At 40.4% G+C, this 21,905-nt stretch overlaps 1 protein-coding gene across 1 annotated transcript; it reads right to left on the reverse strand.

Annotated features, from left to right (window-relative positions):
• Nucleotides 1-6,404: 6,404 nt before the first annotated feature.
• Nucleotides 6,405-20,561, reverse strand: LOC140558400 (desmoglein-2.1-like). The gene is made up of 14 exons (XM_072682683.1): nt 20,218-20,561; nt 17,178-17,306; nt 16,822-16,983; nt 16,276-16,420; nt 15,672-15,835; nt 15,228-15,362; nt 14,933-15,118; nt 14,221-14,714; nt 13,964-14,106; nt 13,086-13,307; nt 12,729-12,962; nt 12,517-12,644; nt 12,052-12,333; nt 6,405-10,658 (listed from the first exon to the last, which is right to left on the reverse strand). The coding sequence occupies exons 1-14, from the start codon at nt 20,266-20,268 to the stop codon at nt 9,564-9,566; spliced, it is 3,570 nt and encodes a 1,189-aa protein (XP_072538784.1). The 5' UTR covers nt 20,269-20,561; the 3' UTR covers nt 6,405-9,563.
• Between the last annotated feature and the right edge of the window lie 1,344 nt (nt 20,562-21,905).

The raw sequence follows: 21,905 nt of genomic DNA on the forward strand, positions 1-21,905 counted from the left end.
GTCTAGGCAAAATTGAATGTGACATATAAGGCCCTACATGGCCTCGCTCCTGAGTACCTGCAGGATCTTATTGTATATTACAAACCATCAAGACTACTTAGATCTCAGGGTGCTGGCCTCTTACTCATTCCCAAAATTCAGAAAACCTCAGCAGGGGGAAGAGCCTTTTCTTATAAAGCCCCCCAGCTCTGGAATAAGCTTCCAGATAAAGTTCGGGACTCAGACACAGTCTCAATCTTTAAATCTAAGCTGAAAACTTATATGTTTAGTTTAGCTTTTGGTAATTAATGTTTCTTAGATAAGGGCTGCAGGTCCAGGGGTTCGCGGACCCAGGGAATTGTAGTACACTGAGATGCTGGAGCTGTCGTCTCGCTGCTTACACGCGATCACTCAGGTTTGTTGATGGTGGAGCAGATAGATGCTGATGTTCTCAGGGTGCGCCCATGTCCATGTTACCTTCTGGCTATCTCCTTTTAATTATGCTGTGATAATCAGACCTGCCGCAGTCGACATACCCAGATGCTGATTCTCAACATTCTCTGCCCTCCATAAAATTCCTCTTAGAACTAACTTTTCTTTTACTTCTTTGAGTAAATGGCCACCTAGCCTGACCTGCTGGAAGATTGCCCGCTGCGTCTAACCAGCTGCCACCTACCAGTCTGGCCATCGGGTCTCCCCCAACCCGCCACCACCCGTGGCTCACCCGCCTGCCACTGCTGCCTGTTTGGTGGCCGTGCTGAAACCTAGATGGATTCGTGTCTGTCTGACACTATTAATATCACCACTATTAACTTTCTGTTGTATCTGCTTTGGTAATTTTTATCATTAATGTTTAAATAGTCTGGCCAGAGGAGGATGGGTCCCCCTTGTGAGTCTTGGTTCCTCCCAAGGTTTCTTCCTCCAGCTCTGAGGGAGTTTTTCCTTGCCACTGTTGCCGTTGGCTTGCTCACGGGGGTCTTTGACCCTTCATGTTATTTCTTCTTTCTTCTCTGTCTCTGTCCTTTATTAAGTACTAATTTTGTAAGCTGCTTTGTGACGACAACAGTTGTAAAAAGCGCTATACAAATAAATTTGACTTGACTTGACTTGACATATATTTATGGATATGTGCAAGTGTGTGTATGTGTGTGTGTGTTTTCAGTACACTGATTTTAATATTGGTTTCTCTGGAACTTATCAGGAAGTTTGAGGAAAAGTTATCCTTAGTTTAAAACTATTCGAGGGAGAGACAGAGAGTTAACACCCATTCTAATGAAGGCAATTCAGATGCTCTAAATAGACAGGAATTGGCAATGCTTTTGTTTGTATAGTGTGTGTATGTGTGTGTGTGTGTGTGTGTGTGTGTGTGTGTATACAAGGCATTCAGAAAGTCTTCAGATTCTTCCAGTTTCTTCACATTTTGTTATGTTGATGCCTTGACCTAAAATAAAACCTCAAATTCCCCCTCATAAATCTGAATCCAATAATCCAGAATGATAAAGTGAAAACTAATCTAAATTTTAGATTTTTTTTTGCAATGAAACTTTAGCTCTGGGGGGCTCCCATTTCTCTTTTCTGGAGTCCACCTGTGATTGATTTGGAAGGACACCCACCTGTTTATAAAAGATTTCACAGCTGACAATGTATATAAGAGCAAAAAACAGTCGATGAGGAGGATAGAACTGCCTGTGGAGCTCATAGACAGGATTGTGTGAAGGCTCAGATCTGGAGACGGCTACAAAAAACATTCTGCTGCTCTGAAAGTTCCCAAGAGCACAGTGGCCTCTATAATCTGAAAGAACTTTGGAACAAGAGCTGGCCACCCTACTAAACTTGGTAATCAAGGGAGAGCTCCAAAGATCCTGTGTGCAGATGGGAGAAACTTCTAGAAGGTCAACAATCACTGCAGCACTCTACTAATCTTTGCGGCAGAATGGTCAGATAGAAGCCTCTCCACAGTAAAAGACACATAAAAGCCCATACACCAGGCACTGCTGACCTGCTCAACATCATCCCTACAGTGAAGCATGGTGGGAACAGCATCATGCTGTGGGGGTGTTTTTCAGTGGCTGGGACAGGGAGACTGGTCAGGGTTGAGGGGAATGCTTAATGGAGTACAGAGTGCTCAGAACCTCAGCCAAGTTAAGCACAGGACTGACAGGACAGGCCTGTGAGTGGCTCAGCCAGAGCCCTGACTTGAACTCCATTGACACATCTCAGGAGAGACCTGAAAATGACTGTCTACCGGCAGTCCCCATCCAACCAGTCAGAGCTTGACAGGATCTGCAGAGAAGAATTGTAGAAAATCTCAAAAGCCAGGTGTGCAAGAAGACTGGAGGCTGCAATCGCTGCCAATGGTGCTTTAACTGAGTAGAGCGTTTGAATACTACATTTTAGTTGTTCTTTTTCAATAAATTATAAATATATATAGATGTGTGTGTGTGTGTGTGTGTGTGTTTTACTTTTTTGTTTTGTTTTGGCTTCTCTGGAACATATCCTATCGTTTAAGGAAAAGGAATTGGCTATCAGAGAGATATGAGAGCGAGAGTGATAGGGAGAGAAAGAAAGTTATTTGATCACTTAAATTTGATTTAATTGGCTAATACAGTGGTTTTTAACCTGCTCCCCAGGGACCCCAAGACAGTCCACATATTTGCTCGATTTCTGTTTGTTGTGAGATGGTTTGGAGCACCAGTGTTGACTGTCAGGAGGCCTGGACTACAGTGCAGCGATACCCTTGACCTACTACACTGCCAGATACGAGAGTCAGTCCTGATACCCAGATACTGAAAAACACAGTGCAGAGATAAGTGCCATTACAGATTTTTACATTTTATATATTGCAAGACTACAATTAATTTAAACTATTTTAAATGAAAAGTCTGCATTTACAAAACACTGACCAGCCAGTTTGTTTCACCAGCTTGGTACCAGGACAGAGAGGATTCTTCATGCTAGTTTTCCATACGTCTGAAAGGATGACGGGTCAAGTCACACACTTAACGCTCAAAGGGCAACATGTAGTAAAACAAGGAAATGTGAGGTGAAGAGGACAGGCTAGGAAGTGACGGCAGGTTGTACACTCATATCTTGTGACGGATAGTAAAGTTTAAAGAGTTATGACATTGTTATGATTCAGAGGAATCAGCTATATGAGGAAGTAGATAAGCAAGAGGGAGCTATATAGATAGGGTTGTCACTTCGTTAAATAAAAATAGAAAAGAATGCAGGGGATATTTTTATTACTTTATTAATCAGGCTTGTTACCTCGTTTCCTTTGTTACCTTTGTATTTGGTGGCTATTGAAACTGACTCACGTTCACACACTTCTACACTTCTCATACACTTCTACACTCACTTCTGCACTGCTGCCACTGTTGTGGAAAAAGAGCTAAATCTTATCTGCTTCACCTAAAAAGGTTCATATTAAAATCAGTTAGAGAACGTAATTAATAAAGCTGCAGATGAACGGAAAACGGTGCTCTGGCTTTTCTTTTTATTTATATCATTATATTTTTCTGTGGAGTATTTGTTACTTTCCTTTGGGAAATTTTCATGCTGATGCATGTTGGTGTACTCATACTGTATGCATTGCAAATAGCAGTTTTATTCTTGCAGGCTCTTTAATGTATTATTTGTTTGGTTATTTCCATTCATTATTTAATTTTCAATAAAAAAAAGGAATTTAATAACGCATGTGTCAGGACCTCATCATCGCGCCCTCCCCTGGGGCGATCCCAAGCCGCTGCCCACAGGCCCACATAAGGACTTCCCCTCAGTTCCGGTTCGTTTGAGTTCATTTGTGTTTACCCCTGTTCGTTTTGTGTTGATTACGTTGTACTCAATGTCCATGAGTTGAACCTGGAACTGAGAGTACTTAGGGAGCGTTACCCCCTTTGTTCAATGCCGTGAATTGACTCTGTTGGAATCTCTGAGACGCTCTGAGATTCCTCATGTGTTACCACCGTGTTCAGGTCGGCTCAAGGTTGCAATCCACGTTTGGGAGAAAGTCTCCCCCCCTGCTCTACTCCTCGATGCCCGAGCCCGGCTTGTGGCTTTCTGTTCACACCCATCCATCTGTTCTTACCTCATGCTCAGCTCCCTGCTCCTCCCAGTCCCAGGTTTGTTGTGTTCGCCATTTTGTTTGCCACATTTTGAGTTTGTAAGTTTTGCCCTTAGTTGCTGCACTCCACTTTTCATACCCCTTTGTGTTAATAAACCATCTTGCTTTGATCCCATCTCTGCGAATGTTCATCCCTGTTCGATAGGCCATGACTGAATGCAGTAAACCAGCACCAGCAAGTATTTATGGCACTGAAACAGGTACAGAATTTGAACTGGAGAGTAATGTAGGTGAGAATTGTGAGAAAAAGTTTTTAATACATCAAAATCAGTTGCTAGAGGAAATACAAGCTTGTTATTTTAAGTTAAATAAAGCCAGGTTTTAGGTAAAAAATAGGACATTTGTTTCCATAAAAAGGCTACATAAAATGAACTGTGTTTCTAGCTTCACGTTGTTCATAACTGGAGCTGCCGCCAGCAGGTGCAGATTCATATTACTCACCCCAATAACTATTAAATAATAAACTTAATAAAAACTCAAGGATTTGGCAATGTTTTTCAGGTAGGTTCTGAATTATGGGGGGGGGGGGGGGGGGGGGCAATATTGGACAGAACATTCAAAGAAGAAACTTTAGCCTGTAAATGACACCTAAGTATGTAGGTGTATAATAGTTACATCAACTTAATCAGCATATTTCTATTACAAACAGAGAAAATGGTTATAGATTATAGATCTTATTTATTGTGATATTTGTTTATCTTGGTTGGTATATTTCTTGGAGATAAAAGTTTACGGGCCAGACTTTAGACTCATTTGAACTGTTCTGAAGAATCAGTCAGGAGGCTTCCAGCATACATGCAATAACTGATTTACATTCCAAACATGTGGACCTTTTAACTCAGCTTGTTGTTTTTGTACAGTATTTAATTCAAAGAGGTTACTGGTCATATATACCTTTTTGTTTTGTTTTGATCATTGTGGCTTATGCTGCCTTCAAGTCATGTTGAAAACATTGTATATACAAGATGAGTGCACACGAACCCCACCACAAACTCGTCTTACTAGTACTAGTATTTCACCCTATCATATGCTGTCCACAGGCTGGCAGGGTGAGAGCTGAGGGCATTCCGTTGAGGATGGGAATTTGAACTGATCACCTGATGCCAGAGCAGTTGGAACAACTTGGTAATGGTTACCTGGGTACCTTGTATTATGTATAGCATACCACTGCCCCAGCTAAATATTCTTGTAGGTTCTCTGCCTTTCTAGGACTGTATACATATATACAAGAAGCAGTGCTAGATACCTGCTTAGAGGCGCCCATGGCTGCTGATTGTTACGATGAGGTTTGAGGAGTATTTTGCTGCTGTCTAATGAAAACCCAACAGTGAACAAGTTATAGTTTCACTTACTTAACTATTCACAGTAAGAGATTGTATTATTTATAACATAAAAAATATTTTTTTTTTTACCAGGGGTGCCCAAACTTTTGCATGCATTCTCATAATGGGTGTGGTGGTGGAGGAGTGGATTTAAGAACGTTTTGAGATGGGCAAAATCAAATGTGCTCAAGGGCACTAAACTTTGTTTAGTGCTGCTTTCCTGTCAAAGGTGCTGGTGTATGAATGCCTGGAGCTATCCGGATCCAGATGAACCTGTTCCAGGTTTATTAAAATGCAAGCAACAGTGATGAGTAAATGTGTACTACATACCCTATGGCCATCTCCAGTTTCAGTATAAACAACAAACACAGAGACATTTCTCTTTGTAAAAGAATAATTAAAGTAATGAGGATTACTTTAATAAGGAAAACAGGTCCAGAGAAAGGTTTGTGGTGCTGTTTTGGTTGAATTTACACATGAACTTTTTCCATTTCAGTGGTCCGGGAAAACAGCTTTATAGCTATTAAAACTATTAAAAAGAAAATCAAACACTAACCTAATTTTCCAGAAATGCAGTCGACCAGCCATGACATGTTTGGTGTCTCAAGTGTGTGTCTTTGGTTTTTCACAGAAGAACAGCAGTTGTTTGGCTGCTACACAACATCTACAGTGAGAACTACAGAGCTAATGTTGCTAACCAGCAATGACAGCTTATGGCCATTGATTAGCACTAAGCAAACTGAAAGAGCGACTTAGCACACGATTGCCTCAAATAGCATATCAACCAACCAGCCTAAATTGAGCACCTCTGTTTATTATACAAACAGGTCATCACATGCCGCTGAAGCAGTGATGCCCTGAGCCTGTTTTGTTTTGAATATTGATAGACAAATCAAATCTACTGTCCGTTGTTTGTGTGGTGCTGACTCGGTGTGACCAAGACTAAGAGGTAAATCAATAAAGGTTTTTAAGGATTTATTTTTCGTAATTCTGATCACACTTTTAACAGGGCGCAGAACAGATATAGGCATTACATCCCACACAGTTTTACTCCGTACAGTCCTCTTCTCTTGTCTTAAAAAAAAGCGCGTTTGCACAAATAATATATGGAATACAGCTATTAAACAACTGCAAAATGTATGGAGTTGTATGTAATTTATAAATGTATGAGTAATTCATAAAAAAATGAGTAAGTCACCACGAGCTGTTAGTTTCTCCCATCCTGTTGCTTTAAGAACTCTCAGGCCATTGCCTGGTATGCGGCTTAATTACATAGTGAGAGACAGCACAGCAATGCAAAGCATGCACACAACCAACATGACAAACACGAAGGTTTCTTAAAGTAAAAGCTGCAAAAAATGTGTTAAAACTGTCGTACTGTTGTAACTGCTACTCTCTTAAAAATGCTTTTTCAAGGGTTCTTTGGTAAAGGCAAAGGTTCTATAGGACTACAAACCCTCCAAGAATCATTTGAATGGAAAATCCTTTTGAAGGGCTATACAGAAACTCTAGAGATTGTAGAGTTTTAAATGTTTATCTCTAGTCTTACTTTTAATTATCAGTGAACACCGTTGTATAATTGAGTACTTTAAATTGTACTTGTATGGTATAAATGGTAATTACTGACTTTGGTTGGGGTGAAAAATACTCTTGCGGTTGTACAGCCTATTTGCAATCATTATTTTACCTTAAAAAGAAACGCTGGTTTTCCTTTTCTGTGGGGTTTGTGAAAATAATGATCAGCTCTAGTTTTGTTGCCTAGTTTACAATGCAGAGCCATGCAGCACTGTAACCTGAACACTGTAATTATTTTTAATATATTTTTTGCAGGAACGATGTGCTGAAGCTAGCTGGAGATACTGTTGCTCGTCATCTCACTAGTGGATTAGATGCATGTTAATTTTGGGGGGTGTAGAAACTGGTACCTAACAGTTTTGGGATTTTAGTTTCAGTTATGCTAGAATTGATTTTCAGTGAAGAGACAACAGTGTTCGTCACTTGTGTGTATCGTTCTCTCATTATTCAACAGTGACAAGGAAAAACCATTCTAGTTTTCCATTCTAGGATCCCTTTAACATCAACTTCTGGAATTTACTAAGTCATTAAAACATGCAGTCAATGGCTGCACTGTGGTTTAAAGCCAAAACTTTGTACCTTGTAAACTTACAAACTGATAGGATATTGTTGGGAAGAATGGCCCAGGAGTTAAATTAACTCAAATAATTCTAAACTCTAAATCATTTTTTACACAGTGTAAAAACTAAGGATCACTACCTTAGCATAGGTCAGTACCTCAAAATGCTATTTACTCCATCAATGACTAGTCCAGAGTCTAAAACACTTTTTTTAGACTCTCCACAATGCGCAGAAAGGCATTTAAGAGAGACGTTAAGAAAGGCATTAGTAATGTATTTTTTTTTTTTTTTATTGATGTTTGGTTTTCCAGTAAGCAGTAAACAAGGCAAAATAACTGCCTACATTCCAGCACCATACCCACAAATACACACACAGATCTAGGATTTTGGCCCACTAGCAAAGAAATAATAAAAAAAAGGCAGTTAGCTAAGTGGAGTACATTCAACCTTTCAAAAGAGAAAAAAATATTTATTTCTGCTGCTATTCTCTAAATTCTACTCGAACAAGAACTAAACAAAACAAAACAGGTCAAGTCAATCCAAGCCCTTGAAAAAGTTATTGCCAAAATAAAACAAAAAAACAAAAACAACCAATAGTCATACAGCAATATTCACAGCGTACCGAGCAAACTGCATTCATTTCTTCTTATTTTAAGAAAACCACTAAAAAATATGTAGCAGTTTTCCAGCTTTTGAAACCTGGTTTAGAATTCTGTGTTTAGCAACGTTTCACCTTTAGTGTAATTACAGAGTGCAGCGTGTAAATAACTTCAGCCGTTGGGATCTGGATAGTCAGGTTCCACCTTGTTAAAAAACAGTGCAAAGCGCAAAGAGGACAAAGTTCAAAGGAGTTTGAAATACTCACACACCAGATGACCTAAACCATTTGACTTAAACTTTAAAGTAAACCCATTTTTACAAAAAGAAATTAATGTACAGTTACAAATGTTCAGTAGTAATTTTCAGGCTTTAGTGAAAATGAGAAATGAAACTAAAACATTGTTGAGTGAGTGCACAGGCTGTTTAAGGTTTCAACATCATGAAAATAGTGGTTTAAAGTTAAAGCTTACTTATAGGAAAGCAAACCGCCCTTAAGCCTGTTGTTCCGTGTTTTTATGGTAACTGTCTAACTTCAAAACACTCAGAATTTTTAGATTTGGCAAATTTTAGACTCACAATTTATAGGGTTACAATACCAATGCTGCACGTAAGTCAATGTATTATCTATAATTCCAGAGGAGCTGAATCCAAGTATGTTTTAATGGATTCAATTCACAATGAGCCCTTAAAGTAGTTTGCAACTGCAAAGATCCTGCTGATGTTACCATGCTTTTGTTCACAATTAAAACCTTTGTTATCTTGTTGAGTAAATGCGAGGCATTCTGGACGTTACTTGTAATACAAATTCCTTCTTTATACAGCTTTGACTGGTTTCTACAGCTCTCAACATAATGATCACATTACAAATGGTAATGTTTTTCTAAAATCTGTCTGAAACTATGAAGAATCTATACCTCAATCTATACCCTAAGCATCTGTATCTCCTGTATCTACTAATACTTTAAGCGCCTAGATTCACACACTCCATTAATTCTCTTCATTATATCATTTCCTTATAGCTTTATTATTAAAGTTTTTTATTACTTTGGACACAAGGGCTACTGAAGCTTAGAAGGAAGTTGGGTTAACTGACTACTGGTAAAGGGTCTTCATAGGAGTGTTATTCAAAATATGACACTGCATTGTATGTCAATGTACCCCAACCAAGTTCAAATATCCATATGAAAAGAAAAAAAGAAAAGAAAATATGCTTCCTTATAAAGTTGTTAAACAAATGTTATGATGTTACTTGGACAACATATGTAATGTGCACGGCATTATGAAGATAAAAAAAGGAGCTGAAAACCTTTCCCGGTCAATCTTTGAATGTAATGTAAGGCAGTGCATTGAAGGCATTACTGCCCACTACACTCTGTTTGGAGTGTAGGCATTATCCATTCATCTCTACAGTAAGCTTTTTTGAGTTGATACAACCTTCTTCTCTTGGACGACTACTTTTCGTGTAGTTGGAACTCCGCTTATTTGGATTGAGCCTGTGTTCAATCCCACAGTTCCGCTTTGTGACCCTGCACTGGAGGCCATGCCCCTCTGCAGTGACCCATGAACAACTCCAGATGACCCACCCTGTGCCTCCATAAACAGCATATTCTGAGATCCACTTGAAGAAACGCCTCTTTGGAGGGATCCTTGCAGCACGGGGCCCGATTGCCCGTCCACTAGCAACAGGCTTTGAGAGCCGGATAATCCGCCTCTCTCCAGAGTCCCCTGGAGGACCTGCCCACCTTGTGCACCCCTCTCCACCAGCAGTAGCTGTGATCCAGACAGGTTAGCTGACTGCAGCAGGCCTGTGTTCACAGCCTGGGTGGATCCTCTGCCTGTCTCCAGCAGCATCACTCTGTTGCCACTGCCCATGGTGCCCTGTGCTGGAACAGCACCCTGGACTAGAACTCTCTCTGCCATTGGAGCTCCATTCAGCATGTACATGCCCTGTCCCAATCCAACAGTGGGCCTCTCGGTCAACAACACAGTGTTGGAAACCTGTGGCTCCACCACATAGTACAGGGGCTGCTGCTGAACCATCAGAGTCTGGGCTGGCTGAACATCGATCAGAGTCTGGGCTGGCTGAACATCAATCAGAGTCCGGGTGGGCTTCGCATCAGCTGCTACTGAGGTGCGACTGTTTGTAACCATTACATTCTCTACTGTGTGCATGGAAGAAGACGGCGGGGGCCTTGAAGGAATGTTGATGGTGTTGACAAGGTTAGTTTCCATGGAGACCGCTTCTGAGCGTTCCACAATGGGTTTTGGAATAGAAGGAGGAGGAGCAACAGGAGGGGTTGAAACCTCAGTTGTGAACTTTGTGCCTCCACATATCTCAGCAAGAGTGGTAAACTTAGGCCCAAGGTCGTTAAGGAACTCCAGATCGTTGCTCGATTCAAGAAGACTGCAGCAGCCAATGGAACCAACAGGTGACCCGCGACCTTCGTAGTCATACACAAGCAGGGCATTTTTGGCTGTGACATCCAACTCCTGGCTCTTCTGCAGAGGTTGTAAAAAGAAATACACATTAAGTCTTACTATTCTGTAACTACAATTACAATATTTTGTACCTATTATGTGGACACAAGCTATGTACCTTAGAGAATAAGAGCTGAATTTTGGATCAAACTAAGGGGCTGAAGAACTTTAAACTATGTTCCCACATGTCACCAGACCTTGGACTGTGCATAAAACTCACAGCACAGCTTCGACTGACTAATACAACAGACTCAGAGTTGAACCCTTAGACAGTCAGGTCCAAGAATGTGGACAGTGACACAGTTTTAGTCATTTTACCTCTACACCACCTACTGACTGAAATGAAGCATGTAAAGTGAAGTGCAGACTTTCAGATTTCACTCAAGGAATTTATAAAAAAATATACTGCTTTAACAGTTTGTGAATTAGAGACATGTTTATACAGTCTCTCCATTTTCACATGCTCTAAAGTAATTGGACAAAGTAAATGGAAAGTAGAGTTCCATACACTTCAGAATTTATTTAGCTGCTAAATTAATCTATCAGTAGCCATGACCTTAATAAACACCAGAGACCCAATTCCATTGACAGCCATACACGCCCATAACAGATGATGTGGTATTGCTCCAGATCTTATCTAGTCTAATCTTCCAAAAAAAAAAAAAAAAAAAAAAAAAATCACATTCCAGGAAGGGATTTTATAGATGATTTCTTGCAGTGCCTACTCTGACCATTCTGATTGAGTATTACCGGTAGCTTGCATCTTAATCCTTCTGTATTTACATTTATAAAGTCACTCCTTGATTGAAAACCTCTGAGAATTCTGAGTTTAGTTAAAATTCTACTTTTAGTTGTTTTCTGTGGTCTTCCAGGCTTTCATGTGTTCCTGAGCTCACCAGTGCATTCCTTCTTTTTAAAAATGTACCAGAACTCCTGATGTTCTGATGTGATTTTTTTAAGTGATTTTTTTAAGCCTAATGATGACCTTCTTAACTTGCGTGAAAACCTCTTTAGAACTATATACACCAAATGCCAATTCAACACTTGGAATCAACTGCAGTCCTCCTTAATTTGTTATAAAATAATGAGGGAACAGAGGATACTTGCCCATGAATCGTCTAATTACTTTTGAGTCTTTAAACAGTATTGAGGTTAACACAATATTTGTTTGCTGCTTTAGATAAAACTGAAAGTCTACACAAACACATCACACATCAATCTAACATAATCACAGACTGTTTCATTACAAATCCAGTGAGGTGGTGTATGGAGGCAAAAAAAAAAAAAAATTGTGTCCAATTACTTATTACCCTAATTATACATGAAAGCCAAACAGTGGCATGAACCTCCAGATAGGGAGTTTACTCCTCTGCAAATCTCTTATTCTATCGTGATTACTATCGCATCTACTTACGCTTGAGTAGTACTGATTCAAGAAATCTTCTGGAAGGGCCATTCCATCGTCTTCTCTGACAAACTCCTCTCTCATCATTCCAAGACCACCACTCATCCCGTGCTCCATGGAGGTCATCTCCATATGATAGCCTCCCCCTCCTGATAAGGTAGATGCCATGTAACCAGCTCCTGCTCCTGCCATACCAGCCCCGAAAGCTGCAGCTGCATAGCTGCCTTTAGAGCCCATGTTGACCATCCCACCAGCATCAACCTCTGGTCCAGTAAGGTGCATAGGTACATCCTGCCAAAGAGATATTCCCGGAAGGATTTAGAATAAGGCAGTAATATCTTGTGACGCTATATGAATAGAGAAACACTCCATGGATAACTTCATGTGTATTTGACGACTCATACACACCCCTATTACATTAACTAACCAACCACACTAAGAATAACTCAAAAGAATTGAAGGTTAAGGTCTTACTCTATCTTCTCCTTGCCCTTCCGTGTGGTAGGCAATCAGATGCTCTTTTGTGTCAAAGGGCATCTCAGCGAAGGCTCCTCCCAAACCGGCTGCTCCACACTGACAGAACAGCAGTAGAAGTGGGATAACTGTGGAGACAAGTGGATTCATCAGTTCATGCTTAAACATAAGAACAAACAGCTACACCATCCTAAAATGGATACCAGACTCACGTAATAGCATAAGGAGCCCCAGGAGGAGTAGGCCGATTCCAGCTTTGCCAAGAGCTGCCCCCTTTTGTTGAGCTCCACGGGCTCCGCACAGGCCATTCTTATCACAGGTGCACACATCCAACTTTATCACCTGGGGTTCCGGACAGAACTCCCCCTGCTGGTCACGCACCTCCACAGTCACTTCCTGAGGACCTGGCCACAGAGTCTCATGGGTTCTTAAGATGGCTGTTGTGTCTACAATGTCAGAGTAAGAACAACCAAAAGGACAGTGAGACTTTTTCATCAATGTTCCTACCCTGCATCAAAAAGCTTTGCAGTTATGCTTCCTTACACTGAACTGCAACCAATACTGCATACCGTTTAAGTGCTCCACGCTCCATTTTCCCTTGGTTTTTTCTGGAACGATGGTGAAAGTGAAAGGAGCTCCGTTGGGAGGAGCGTCTTCGTCCACTGCACTGACATATATAGCCTCTTGGATGGTGCACAGGGTCTGCACATGGCTGGTCAAAGTAGGGCAGTGGTCATTGAAGTCCTCTACCTGGATGGCGACGGTGCCTGTAGCTGTCGTATAGGGTGCATCTGCAACACGAGATTGAAAGGAGTAGTACATTTTAAGGCACATTACATTTGGGGTAGTGATTCTGGAAAGAAATAGGAAGCATTCAATTATAATTAATTGAAATGAAAAGTCAGTTACTGATCTGTTATAGCACTCCTAAGTAATGCAATAATTCTTGCAGTAACCAGTTTCCAGTTTTTCCAGTAGTTAAAGAGTTCAACAAAACTCCCCCTAGTGGTTATATAGCTACATTATCTCAGTGGTCTCCAAATCTACAAATGCAATGTAATCCAGTGTAGAATGTGGCAAATAACACTGGAACTCATAAACTTGTTTGTTTGATTTGTATGTAAATCAATCCTGTAAGTATTTAAGCAAAGCAACAACATAATTTTTTATTGCTACATCATACGTAATAATGATGCTTCATGTCTCCTCCTGCAGGACAGGTTATGTCAGTGCAACAGCCTGACAACTTAGAAAGCAGTTAAGTAAGACAAAGACCAATACCGCCCTCTAGTGGTCATATAACTGCATTACTACAACGTAGCCTGAGAGGCCAGCATGTTTTTCAGAGCCACATTTTCACTAATATGAATTGTACAGTTGTAGTACTTATAGTGTGTAGGCACAAACAGCTTAAATCAAGTTAACTAAAATAACTTTGTTGTCTTACCCTGGCTGATACAGAGGATCTTGGCTGTGTATGTTCCATTGACCAAGTACGGGGACTCCCGGTCTGGAAGTTTGTTCATTCTAATATCTCCAGTTTTCTCATCAATGCTCAGCCAATTGTCTGGGTCAAAGCCTTTGGCATATCTAAGAGGAAAAAGTGGATTGGATCATTTCATACATTAAGATCATAAGACACAACACAATTAATTGTGTTGACAGAAGCTGTCGAAAACCTAATTGCAGTAAATGCAGACCCACCTGACGTTCTCAGCAGGTAACTTTGTATCCCCATCGATAGCAGGGTACTTAGCAATGAATTTTGTTATATCGACCATCTTGCTGTCTTCAGAAATGGGAATGGCTTTCACTTTGGGACTGAAGCGCGGGCCCTCAGGCTGGTTCTTTACTTTGACGTTCACATTGTAGACTTTGCCACTACCAGGGCTACCGGGGATTCCTAAGCTAGCCCCTCCTGGCAATGTTCCACTGCTCCAACCTGATCCTGAACCTGCTCCTCCAACACCACCAGTACCAGCACCTGCACCACCTGCACCTCCAGCAGCCCCAGCACCTCCAGCAGCCCCAGCACCTCCAGCACCTCCAGCACCTCCAGCACCTCCAGCACCTCCAGCACCTCCAGGGAACACCACTCCAATTGTTGATCCACCTCCCGTCACTGACGGATCGTAGGGAGCAACATTGGACACCACAATGCCCAGATTCATGCCTTGGACCTCCTCATAATCGACAGCCTGAAAACAGAGAACACCAGTCACTTTATCTGTACAGTACAAATGCTTGCTGAAGATGACTCTTTGACTCTAAATGACATGGTCACTCAAGGACAGATGCCGCATTGATGTCTGGGTTCAGTAAATGATAACAGCAGCAAATGTTCATAATAGAATTAATGGAGCTTCTTTATTCAGAGGCTAATAAACCAAATAGGCAAAGAAGAAGAATCTATCACCTTGTTAAGCATCAGGACTCCCTCGTTGGTGTTTGGATCGGTGTAAATGCTAAAATGCCCCCCTTCGTTGCCTGAGACAATATCAAACTTGGCTTGCCAGTTTTCGGTGCCCTGTTGGTCCAGATCACTTGCTTTGATTCTCATCACCTCCACGCCCTCAATGTTCTCCTCTATACTGCCTTCATACTGTAGACAAGGCCAAAATCAGAAAAAGGTACATTAAGCATTTCTGCATCCAGGAGAACTACAAGCTAATTTGGCAAACAGGACAGTAACATTAATAAATCGTCCTTACTGATTCGTTCTCCAGTGTTGGGACATTATCGTTGACATCCTTAACCTGGATTTTGAACGAAGCTGTTCCTGATTTGCACCCTGCGGCCCCATTGAGGTCTGAAGCTTTTACAGTAAGTGTGTACTGGTCAATGCTCTGCAGACAGAAGGCCATTACAATTAGACTTTTAAACTGCATTGTGTAAAACAATGGTCAGTTAATTAATGAACAGTTTGCTCAATAGTCAGTTGTTGTGACATTTAAGTATGCAGACAAAAATGCATTCATTACTGCTTTTTAGTTTATCCCTGCATTCCTGACATGATACACTTTACCAGGGTTACTATATAAAGTTAGATCAACTGCTGATTCTGGTTTTAAAGCAACAAAATTAAAGAGCTTTGGTGGCTATGATGAACAATGTCATAACGATTTCTGTCACTCACACAAAGTAGGACTTCTTACCTCTCTGTCTAGATTAGGATCATTAACCAGCACGTCTCCATTGGGCATGATCTTGAACATCGCCCTCCCTGGAGGGTCCTGGTTGATAATCTCATACCGAATCTGAGAGTTGGGGTTCCCAGGTTCGTCAGCATCTGTGGCTACTATCCTCATCACAGAGGTACCTGAAGATTTAAAAGACACAGTTATTAGCATTAGTAACAAACCTTAGATATCCTTTTTTATTTATTTATTTACTTTTTTCATAATGAACGGACAGAAACAACAGAAATGCTCCAAAATTACTTGGAATAAAATCTTTTTACATTGACTTTCTAAGTTAACCCTTCTACTAAAGTTGCCATTTTAGAGATACAGAGATTTGATTTACAGCAAAGATTTGCAGACATTACTCTGTTGCTGGGCAAAATATAATCTGTACTGTTATACCAACACCTATACTGTTTAGTTTTAGTGGTACTGATATTATATCTATAATATCCAGCCAGTAAAAAATAGTTTAACACCATACTGAGGTACTCAGCATCTACATGATGTAAGTAGTTCAGAGACACTTGAGTACTGACAGAAAGTACAGGCAATATTACTGAAAGAGTAAACTTGCCTACAGAGCTGCGTTCATTCACAGAGCCTGGTAAAATACTGATAGGGAAGACAGGCGCGTTGTCATTCTGATCCTTCACCTTTATCCTCAGCTGAATATCATTCTCTGCCACTGTACCATTACTGAACGTTGCAACTCCAGAGAGCTGCGGGGGTTTAAAAAAAAAAAAGGAAAAAAAAAAAAAAGAAAAAAAAAAGGATCACCATAACTTTTCTGTCATCAATACACCAATTAACAATTTCATAAGCAGACACCATTCTGTCAATGTGTGGAAATTAAACAGCAAACACAGCCCACACATTAACACAATCCTGTAGTCACTGTAGTTATGGAACAATAACCCTTAGGATGTAACGTAGTTAGGAGCTAAAGACTGATTAAATTATTATGAAGTTATTTATATATAATTATAAATCATAAAGAGAAGTTGGAAAATATAAACATGAATGACGATTGTTTCTGAAACATAAACCCATGTCATGTCATAAGTCATAAGCGGATCACAGAGGAAAAGAAATGATGGCCTTTAACTCTGAACAGACTTACGTTGTATTGGGAAATCATTTCACGGTCTAGTAATCCAGTAATCCGAACGTTGCCATTGTCAGGATTCACTACAAACAGGTTGAAGGGTGGCTGGTCCACTCCAACTCCTCTAAGGGAATATCTCACAAAGTTTTGTACTGCATTATCCTTGTCTGAGCGAATCTGAAACAGACAAATAATAATCGGTTATTAAGAAACAACCCTAGTTACTGCATTTTTGTTTCTTTATGACAGCATCAATACTCATATTTCACACTTTACAATGCATTACTGGGCAAATGTGAAAGAGAAGAAAACAGAAATGAGATAATATGTATTATATAGTATAATATAATGTATTCTTGTAGTATTCTTACTCTAGCAATGAACTCCTTTTTGGTGTAGTCCACATTCTCCTCCAGGATTTGCGGAGGAACGATCCATTCCCTCTTCTGCCTGCGAAGGACTATGGAAAAGCCCTTTCTGGCTTCAGCTTCACAAATATACTATGAGAAAAAACAGAGAGGTAAAGTAAGAATCTCATTTGTTTTTCAGTAAAAGTATTTAATGTGATTGCCTTAGACAGAGGTTTTTTGTCTAATCTGTTTAGACTGTAGCAAGTCATCTCTTTTCTGCAATCCTATACAATAACACACCAAACTGTCACGGGTCTTCAGTGGACACTGATATGGGAAGGCTCAAAATGGCGGAGAAATCAAGCACCGTCACAGGGCCCAAGCTGTCTGCAGTCTACCTGACAGGATCATATCTATTGCAGTACTGATCTCCTGTCATTCAAATGTCTCTCTCAGCAAATACACACTACACACTGGGAAGCCAGCCCGCGTCAGTGATTAAAGCCATACTGACAAACTGCTGAAACGGCAGCTCCAAATTAGACGCTTTAACTAGCACAGAGTACGATACACCCAGGCATTTCACATTTTAGCTGGTATGTTGTCTTTGTAAAGTGGCGGTTTCTGGGTTTTTAATGGGGACAACGCAGAAAAAAAGCACTTGTGACGTTCTGTGATTTTCTACATGAACAGGTCATTGTGAATGAAGAGTGCGGCTATACAAAACAACGTATCTGCGCTATACTGATGTAGAACATAACACATTAACTGACAGATGTTGAATTTGAAAATGTGATACTTAAAAGGTCATCAATCTGGCTCAAGTGCTTTCGATTATAGCAAAGGGAGGCTGGAGAAAATAACAGCATTTCTTAGCATACAATACACCACAATATAGCATATTATGTTTGCCATAATATATTTTACATATCCATACTTGTAGACCACTGTAGACCAAACATACATTTCATTCAAAGAGAGCTTACTTAGTCCATTTGCAAGTAGTTTTAAACAGCCAGTAGTTTTCTTTCTTGTGAGAAAAACAAAACTTCGGCACACTGACATATGCATAGCGGTGGGCAATATGACAATATTTTATCACAATTTTATCATTGCGATCAATTAATGTTTTTTTATCGTGGTACACAATATTCTTTGTGCATTGTGGACATCGTCAGCAATTAAAGAACACTGATTTACTGCACATTTCATTACAAAGAGTGTAATCAGCCCTATTGAATTGAATGGCGTGCAGCGTATTCTGAGTAAAAACCATGGTGCTTAGTATGGGAGAGCAAATATTGAGATAAATATTGTGATAACATTTTTGCCATATTGCCCAGCTCTACATACACACCCTCAATACAGATATCTGATATCTAGTGATATTATTATTATGTCCACCTTTACGGAAAAGCTACAATTTAATAAATTACGCCACTTAAAACGCAACCAGGAATCGTTCCTTTAACCTTTCATCGCTACCAGACATTCCGACTGATTCAAGACTGCCTCAATCTGACCACACACAGCTGAATTGCCACAGCTCGCCACCATGGGGAGGCAGGATTTAAAGCAACACGCTGTACAGGAACTTTGCACAAATCTACAACACAAATAACATGTAGTGTGTCACTATGACTATGGCACTGTGTACATCAGGAATCACCATACAACAAAGCAGGGAAATATTTGCCTGTTGCAACACAGGAATAATTTGGCAATGAGACCAATGAGATGAGCACTTCAACATGTCTGAACATAGCGCCGATGTAGCTTCTGGATTTATTATTTTTTTTGCGATCAAGATTTTTTTTTCTTCACAAAACAACAAGGGGATGGGAGGGGGGCAACAGACAGCAAAAAGCACACATAAGAGACAAGGACAGTTACAATAATCATAGATACAACATCACAAAATTAAAAAGGGATGAAATGTCTATATTCAACATAAACCTAGAAGGAAATCAAAAATACGTAACACAAAAATGTGCCATGCTTTAAAAGTCATACGCTTTGCATGAAGTTCATGGGTAATCCAGTTTTGTAGGACTGCCTTCCATCTGGATTGATTACTGGATTAAACGTAACCCTCTATGATTTGACATTGCCATATCAACATTTCACAATACACCATGCATCCAAGCCCCAGTCCCAGCCCAGGGGACACCATGATCTGCACTTCTTTGCGCTTCTTCTCACCTAACTCTAGGGACCCAACTTTAGGACCCCCTGCTGCTGCTGGTTCAGGTAAGCATGTTGAACTATTCGATTAAGGAAAAGACAACGTGAAGCTGTAGAAATTCCCCAGAACAGAGACTGACAACCACTTCCACTTTTACATGAACAACAAAAGTGTAGGCTATGCGAATACTACTCCGAAAACGAAAGAGCAGTGAGGGATGCTTTGTGTCTCAACAGGCCATTCCACAAAAGCAGTTTCAGCCAACACCCTTACCCAAACGGCCTGGGAAGGTGGGATCACAAAGAGCGGAAAAAGTCAGTGTGCCCAGTCCAGTGGAAATAAGCCCATTTTTATCTGACCTTTTTTTTTTTTTTTTTTTTTAACCTTTTGTTGCTTGGGAACTAAACAACTATCCACTAACAAGTGCAAAGAACAGAAACACAGGGCTTTAAAAGAAATCATCAACACAGTGGGGTCCTGTCCAGCTACAGGGCCACACCATGGGTCAGAAGAACAATGCACGGTGAACACTGCTACACATGCAGAAGCAGCACAACGCTGGGTGAAGACTGCCTGTAGTCTAAACAGTCAGTGTAACACAGCTGTAGGCCAGGCTTTCCTTTACAGAAGTGCAGCTATGTAAAAGTCCCAGCTCTCGCTGTGTGTGTGTGTCTCTGTGTGTGTGTGTGTGTGTGTGTGTGTGTGTTCGTCTAGCCGCTCAGACACACTGGTTCAGCTATCTACGGGCTGGTTACCCTAGCGACGACCGCTCAGCGCAGTTTTAGCAAGGGGTTCATAACAGGTCAACAGCGCGCAGAGGGGCATGCGGTAAAGCAAAAGACAGGGGTCGCGATAAATAACTCCAAACGTACTCACCAACAACACAAAACAGAAGAGACACGGAGCTGTGTACAGAGATCGAGCCATATCCGGAAAGAGCGGAGTTCCTGCGCCCTCACGCTGCTAACTTTACTCCGAGCCGAGCCGCGTCCGACCGGCCAACACTGAGAGAGAGAGCGAGAGAGGGAGAGAGAGAGAGAGAGAGCTCACTGAAGAAGTATCCACCCAGACTCACACTCTCACCATCTTCCTTCACACACCTTCGCCCAGGGCTGGGAATCTGCACGTCATAGGTGTGTGTGTGTGTGTGTGTGTGTGTGTGTGTGAGAGAGAGAGAGAGAGAGAGAGAGAGAGAGAGAGAGCGCGCACCAGGTGGTTTCCGGAAACAACACAGGGAACTCGTCGTCCTTTCACACAGTTAGACACATATTGTCGTTGTCACGTACAACCCTTATTTATTTATTTATTTATATATATATATGAGATAGAGAGTCTTAAAACTGTTCAAATATTAAAACCTTTTCCAGTCGACTGTTAAAAAGTGTTACATTTAGTTGTCCACACATTAAAAACAATATTTAGAATTATAATTAATTATAGTCGTATGTTAAACTACACCATTAGCTATAGAGAACCCTGCAAATGTGTCTTGCTACCAGCTCAGGACAGCTTAGCTATCAATAGCATTAGCAGTTACTGACACAAGGCCGAAACGTCCTTTGCTGTGATGTAGCTAAACATGTCCGCTGGAGTCACACAAGGGGACGAGAGGAGTCTCTTTAAAATAGTTTAATAACATATTTAATAACATCGAACTCCCTTTTCTTCCTTCATGATCTGATCTGATCTGTTTTAGATGCAGTGACTTTAATTAAAATGTTGTTATGCTGTTTTGTCATGTAAATAAGTATAAAGTGTGATTGACCGAAAGAAGAAATGAGTCAGAGGGAGGAATGTGTGGGAGAGGAGAAAGTAAACAGCACTGAAATTAACAGAAATGTTGCCCTTAAAAAAAAAAAAAAATAAATAAAAAAAAAATAATAATATATATATATATATATATATCTCTTAATAAATACAGTTTGAGTGTCAATCATATTTAGCTATTCTGTGCAGCGGGGAGGCCTTAAAAGAGTAACATACGGATTGACTGACTAATCGACTACCACTGTTTTAACTAGTAGAAACTCTCTTATCAGAGATGAACTACAACATTTTCCCTAGTACTAATCTCAGATCTACACATCTATAAAGCCATTCTGTCCAGTCCCTGCATTATCCTTAATGTCATTTTGACTAGTCATATTCTACCATTGATTTACATGAAGTTTCACTCCCTCATCTCTCAACTCATCTCAATTTACATTTCACTAATAAAAACACTCCAGTAATATTATTATTACTAGTCAAAACTCAACACTAACTCAAAACATGTTACATGTCTAAAATGATATTTATAGAGATATTATATACCTGCGCATTACACATAGTCAAAACTACATTGGAGATATTTTGAAATAGCAGTCCAGACTCATTTACAGATATGTGGTCCTGGACTTTTGACTAGTTATGGCTTGTATCCCTTGTGTCATTTTAAGCTAAAATGTCATGAGCTTCAATAGTTTTGAAAAGATGACAGCAAAGGGTGACTCACATTTAATGAAATGTCCAACAAGTTCAACAAGTCATAGAAAAAAGAAATAGTAGAGAAAGAAATGGTGCTT

This window comes from Salminus brasiliensis, chromosome 1 (genome assembly GCF_030463535.1).
Source record: "Salminus brasiliensis chromosome 1, fSalBra1.hap2, whole genome shotgun sequence".
Lineage (NCBI taxonomy): Eukaryota > Metazoa > Chordata > Actinopteri > Characiformes > Bryconidae > Salminus > Salminus brasiliensis.

Excerpts from the sequence above, each read along its gene's own strand:
- LOC140558400 (XM_072682683.1), bottom strand. The coding sequence starts at position 20,268 with ATGGCTCGATCTCTGTACACAGCTCCGTGTCTCTTCTGTTTTGTGTTG. Across the intron at positions 15,363-15,671 it reads ATCCTAATCTAGACAGAGAG|AGCATTGACCAGTACACACT; the intron begins GTAAGAAGTCCT and ends TTCTGTCTGCAG. Across the intron at positions 12,334-12,516 it reads AAGGGCAAGGAGAAGATAGA|GATGTACCTATGCACCTTAC; the intron begins GTAAGACCTTAA and ends TCTCTTTGGCAG.